Below are 6,235 nucleotides of genomic sequence, written 5' to 3' on the forward strand. Positions count from 1 at the left end.
AATGGTGCTATTAAGTGTCCGCAAATGATCAGTTTCTTTCTTATGAAGGGGTGGGATGAAATTTCGACTTCTTTCCACTCCTTTTTGAACAATCTTTTCATTGTCTGTTGTTGTTGCTTTCTTTTCTTTTTTAATGTTCAAAATAAACTTTCAAATCAAAATCAAATGAATTAAACTTCCCGTCATGACTGGGCTGCATTTCTGTCAGCGGAGTCATTTTTTTCCGAACAGCTGATTGGCCAGTGGGTGGTGCTTTTTCTAGGATCAGATTCAACCCTGAACTTACCCTGCTCCGGAGCAGGATAGCCGTTCAGAGTAAGTTACCATGGTGATCTACCCCGATAAGAACTGAACCGGCTTCGTGAGACCGAAAACCCAGGGTTAACCCTGAAGTTACCGCGCTAAGACATTAATCCTGCTTCGTGATACAGGCCCCTGGACCGGGCAACTTTATGTTTGGACTATTTGATTTTGAGAGCAACCATGCACTTTGTGACAAAATCCCGGGTCTACTCTTTATCAATAACAAAGTAATGATTTCTGTTTGTTTATATTCTTTCTAATTAGCCCTTGAGAAATACACATTTCCATGCAAATATACTTTATTCAGCCATACAATGAAAAGTAAACAAACCCTGTTAACAACGCTGCAATAACCCACAGAGTCACATGTATCCTCTTCAGAAGGATTTTAATGTACAAAATAAGAACAAAACTGAACCAAAAAACACGTGGAAATTCACAAAATGTTTTGTTGAAAAAGAAAAAAAAAAAACTCCTGTACAAACAGTGGGGCGTTGGCCAGCAAACGTACGGCCTGGTAATCATCTCCTCGGGCCACCCCGGCCTCGTCCCCTTCCTCTGCCTCGCCCTCGACCTCTTCCTCGTCCCCGTCCAGCCACTGAGAAGACACAGACGAGTTACAGTCAGCAACATTCACCGGCACGTTGAGTATCATGTATAGTCGTGTGGGCTTCTCAACATTTAGATCAGTTTAACCCACTGGTGAATATCAGCTACACATAAAGTAACTTTCTTTAAGTGTACAAAATCCTGCGGCATGAAGGTGACAGTTTGCACAGGACAGGCAATCAGGAAACAAACCAGTGGGTCTCAACTACCAACTATACTGCATTTCCAAAAACAACTGGCGCTCTGTAATGTGGTCTCTCTGCTGTACACCTTGATGAAGCTTTGACATTCCTCACCTGCTTCTCTCTTCTTGGACTTGATCTTTGGCTCAATGTCAACCAGCAAGGTGTCCAGTGGGAGGCTGTCGGGGAGGATAAAGTAGCGGATGTTGTTGCCACGAATACTCAGTGACTCCAGCTGAGTGGGCTCCCTGTTTTTCAGGGTCATTTTCACCGCCTTCAGGTGGGTGTTCATGCTTACATCAACACCTTAAGAGGGAAAAGAAAGGAAACAGGGATGGAAAAACTTCAAAATGAACATTGACAAGCCAGAATTTATCATAAATGACAAAGCTGTACAGGAAGAAACTGCATAAGACCAGAGAGTGATAGTGTGTAAATACTAAAATGGCTAAATCTGAAATTATCTTATCAGTTTCAGACTCTAATCTACTGTTTCAACACTACAAAAACTGATCATTTCAAAAAGTCAGCCTTTCATTTTGGAGTAGACGGGTAAGACTGGAAGGGACACTGAGACTGGAAGCAGTGATGTAAGCCTGGGCAGGAGCTTTATGGCAGTAAAATAACTCTTTTTTCACATATGAACTCCAGACTTTTTATTTTTTTGTAAAAATCAGCTCCAGACACTGTCTAGATTATTGTTATTGCTGACAGTTCCTGAATCTCATCTCTACAGTTAGACATTTTCATTGGTGTCGTTGTGCAACTGACACTTCTTTTCCCTCATATAGTTGTATTCTTCCGGTTTTGCAGCAGTAGCATGATAGAGATGTCATCAACACGCCCACTTGATCACTGTGAACTCAGGCAACAACGTGTTCTATTCAAACACGGGCTCTGACATTACAAGGACTTCATACAAGGGAGCCGACAGGACAAAGTCAGTTAAATATCTGGTCCAACTGACTCAGACATTTACTTTCTTATGCACAGCCCCTTTGGGTAATATCTAGATAGGTTTAGGGCTGCAGCGCATGTGTGAAAGGGCCTTTAGAGAGCAATTTAATACCGCCTAAAAATCAAGCCTTTGTTGACCTCTAGTGGTTTAACTTCAGTTTACTGCAGTAATGTACAGGTGGACTACAGGAGCCTGCGACATCACAGTTGGGTGTGACTGCAGGTGACACAAAGCTCATTCCTAACACAGCCAGCATTAGATGTTAGGAATGGAAACTACAACCAGAGAAGGCTGCAAACCACTGCTTTCAGCCTTGTGTTGACTTCAGTTCTTTATTTTAAATGTTCGACTGTCTGAAAACATATGTATCACGATAATTGATGACAGTGGGCAGGAGAGGACAGAGCAGAGTTCTCACCAACTCAGATGCAGCAGTAACCAGACTGTCTGTTGCACTGATTATAGCTTGCAAACTCAAAGAGGCTTCCAACAATTATCTGAACATAGTCATCTGTGATACTGACGTTTAAAATGCGTGTTCTGCTCCAAAACGGCACATCAAATCAAGCGCTTCCTAAATTAAACTCAAGCCTTTACGTTTGAAAACCCCCCAATGCCGCTACGCATCGACACTGCATCAGCAGCCTGTGAAAGATATTCCTGAATGTTAAAACTGCAGGCGGACAAAATAAACATCATCCGTCATCAACCACCATCATCTTGTTTTGACATAGAAGAGAAAATCACATACAAAGAGTGCATAAGACACGTCTGCCCTGCAAAGCAACACAACTAACGTGTAAACCCCATATGTGGCAGATATATATATCCATGGAAGATACACTTAATTCAAGTGACGAAGAGACCTATTTATTCTTATTTCTGTGCGCAGATTTGTAAATTAGCAGAACGTCACATAACATGGAAGTGAAAGCTATGCTCTGTAGATTTAAATGTTATAATACAAAACATTTTGTTCCTAAAACAATGAATAATTGTGATAAATACTTGAGACCTAAATATTACATTGGATCAACCCTTCTAAAAACAGTTCCAATAATACCTGGAGATTATAACCTCCATTTAGGTAGGATCTATTGCAGGACTGTGGTGTTAGCCTCATTAGCTTTACCTAATAAACTGGCTACTGAGTATATATTCAGCAACACCTGTGGGTGCACTTAAGTGACCAAAAGAAATCTTAACTCGAGTCATGATGTCTGAACTCTGAATATTTCCCTGCAGTTTAAAAGGGAACTAACGCATTGTGTTAATGCAGCAGGGAGCTCTTACCTGTGATGGTGCCATGGACCTGGGTGCCATTCTTCAGTTCAATGGTAACCGTCTCATGGCTGAGTTTCATCAAAAACCTGTGGGTAGCATAGAACAAGATATAATGTGAACACATTAATCTTTGAACTCAACTATGCCCAAGTCTACACGAGCATTATTTCAGTATTTAGCACTGTGTAAAAGCCAAATAACAGTGTGAGGTGAGCTAACGTTTGCTTGTCCTAGTTAGCTACCGGCTGTGTAGCCTTCAGCACCAAAACAAAAGTACTCAGGTGAGAGAGATAAACAATGTATAGCCTGTGCAATTGATTTGTAAGAAAATATCAATGACTAAATGTGTTTCTGTACAGGTGCGGCTGTTTTTTAAATCATGCCGTTGAGTGCTGAAGTTAACTGAACTTTGCAGATAAAGAAGGCTGGGCCCGTGTTAGCTAGCTAACATTCATGTCATTAGCTAGTGCTAGTTAGCAACCATTACGGCTGTTTAACCTGCTTATTTTCACAGCTAAATCCACAGTTCATTAATTAATGAGGAAACTACGTGTGTGTGTATATATGTCGGGTTATTTCAGAGGCTGGAGCCCCGCCATTGTAACACCGCACATCCTCCATTCATTTAATTCACCGCTTCCCGCCTCATCTCCGCCTCTCTCCGTTTACATCTAAATCCATCCATCGGCATCGCGCCATTTTTATCATCCCACAGCACAGCAGTTAGTACGGGGTGAGTTTTCACGGCCACTTACCTGACTAGTTTCATGATGGTGACGGACTGTAGAGACAAATCCTCCACCGAAGACAAAAATTGCAGCGCTCGAGTGAAAAACACAGGCCGCCGCTGTTGTACTCTGTACGTTTCAGTCGCGCGGATATGACGTCATTAAATCAGCGACAGCGCAGAGAAAACGACACACATCACAACATCGCCGTCTGGTGGTGGAGTAATGAACATCATCATGACTGTATATAATTTTCCTGTTCCTTTCAAAGAATTTAATGCTGTAATCCAGGCTATTCCAAAGGAGTTTTCTCATGCTGTGAAAAATCATCTGACTTTCAATGGACACAGAACTGCTCAACCTTTGTTGATGTTGGATGGACTGGAACTGAAGGACAAAAAGTGTAACAATAAGCATATTCGTCAAATATTTCAAAGAAAGAACAATACTGTAGAGGGAAGTTTTTTTTGGAGTTCTTAGATTGTGGACATTGGATGGCGAAGGACCTGGCTTTTACTCCACAAATACTGCATCTCTAACAAAATCAAAGAACTCACTTTAGAATTTTACATAAAATTTACCCCGTTAATTGTTTTATCGCCAAATTTACCGAAATAGATGATTTATGTTCTTTTTGTAACCAATGTGTTGAAACTATTTCACATTTATTTTTTGACTGTAGAATCACAAAAGCTTTCTGGTCAGCTCTTAATCTCCATTTTTTTTTTAACTCTGCCAATATCAAATAGGCTAGGCCTACTCCTTTACATTAAGAGATATCATCTGCTACTACACTAACAAAAATAACAAAGATTTTGAATTTTTACTAAATTTTGTAAACCTTCATGCTAAATTTTACATTCACAAACAAAAATTTGCCAAATCTTGCCCCAGTTTTAAAACCGTCCTCTTAGAATTTGATTACACTATGAAAACCTTACGTTTAATTGCAGTAAAAATATCAAACTTATTGCTCATTATGAAACGTTTTTCCCATCCTCTGACTAAATTCTGTTGCTTATTTTTATTGTCCTGTTATACTGTCTTTATGTGTGTTCCAACATTTTCTAGAGTCTTGTATGTATTTTTTGCATTGTCCCATTTGTGGTGTACTTGCTTGTTAACGCTTTATTGTTAAAAAAAAATAATAATAATAATTTATTCATTTATTTTGTATTTATGTATTATTATTATTATTATTATTTTATCTATTTGTTTTTATTTTTATTTTTGCAAAGATTTGTTTTTATTAACAGATGCTCAAATTACAGAGCAGGAGCAGCTCCAAAAATGTATCAGATTTCCGTCCGTGCGTTTGAAAATATTATTTTGAAAAGAAAAAGTAACTGTAAAAGAACTAAGATACTTAACCAAAAACATTAGAAAGGGGGCAGAGAACAAAAACCAAACCAAACAATAAATAAAACATAAATATAAGGATACTATTACTTTAATATATATACAGAGAGGATGCATTAAAACTAATCCTAAGGGACGTTTTGATTGGAGCTCTCAAAAGTTCAATTTTCAGTGCCTTTTCCATTTGTTTCTTTGACATGTACTCCACTACTATCAAACCAGATATGGATAAACCATACTGTAAATAACCCTGTCTATACAAAACAAAACATCAGTAGACGTGTCTGCACAATAAATATATAGCATCTTTAGATCTCTGACCAGGTACAGAAAAAAGAGAGTGGAAGTGTTTGTTGGAGAGATAGTTAAGGGAGGTTTTCTAGTCAAAAGAAAGTCTGAATTTAACTACACTGTTGCTGCTCTTGATTTATAGGTATGAAACGTCCCTGAAAATTACGTTTTTAGACAGTATGAGCAGATAAAAACAATTCATGTATTCAAAGAAATCACTAAAACATTAATAAATACAGCTATTAAAAACAAGAGCATGGCACAGACCTTGTTCACAGCAGCCACAGGTGTCAGTAGTAACATATAATGATGGCTGTGTTGCATTCAAGTGCTCCAGTAGCGCTCAGTATTTTTTATACACCTGCTTTTCCTACTGATTGTTTCTTTAGAGTTAAAATGCACCATCATTTTGTACCTACTGTACACATAAATATTTCCCTGAGTGATATTCAGTAACACCGTGCAGATACGTCTAAAATGTGAGCAGGAAATCCCAAAACATGACTTACACTAGTTGGAGG

General features: G+C 38.8%; 1 protein-coding gene across 1 annotated transcript; it reads right to left on the reverse strand.

Moving 5' to 3' along the window:
• Positions 1 to 674: 674 nt before the first annotated feature.
• snrpd1 (small nuclear ribonucleoprotein D1 polypeptide) lies at positions 675 to 4,229 on the reverse strand. The gene is made up of 4 exons (XM_050035649.1): positions 4,092 to 4,229; positions 3,346 to 3,422; positions 1,209 to 1,400; positions 675 to 901 (listed from the first exon to the last, which is right to left on the reverse strand). The coding sequence occupies exons 1-4, from the start codon at positions 4,103 to 4,105 to the stop codon at positions 825 to 827; spliced, it is 360 nt and encodes a 119-aa protein (XP_049891606.1). The 5' UTR covers positions 4,106 to 4,229; the 3' UTR covers positions 675 to 824.
• Positions 4,230 to 6,235: the final 2,006 nt, after the last annotated feature.

This window comes from Epinephelus moara, chromosome 22 (genome assembly GCF_006386435.1).
Source record: "Epinephelus moara isolate mb chromosome 22, YSFRI_EMoa_1.0, whole genome shotgun sequence".
Taxonomy (NCBI): domain Eukaryota; kingdom Metazoa; phylum Chordata; class Actinopteri; order Perciformes; family Serranidae; genus Epinephelus; species Epinephelus moara.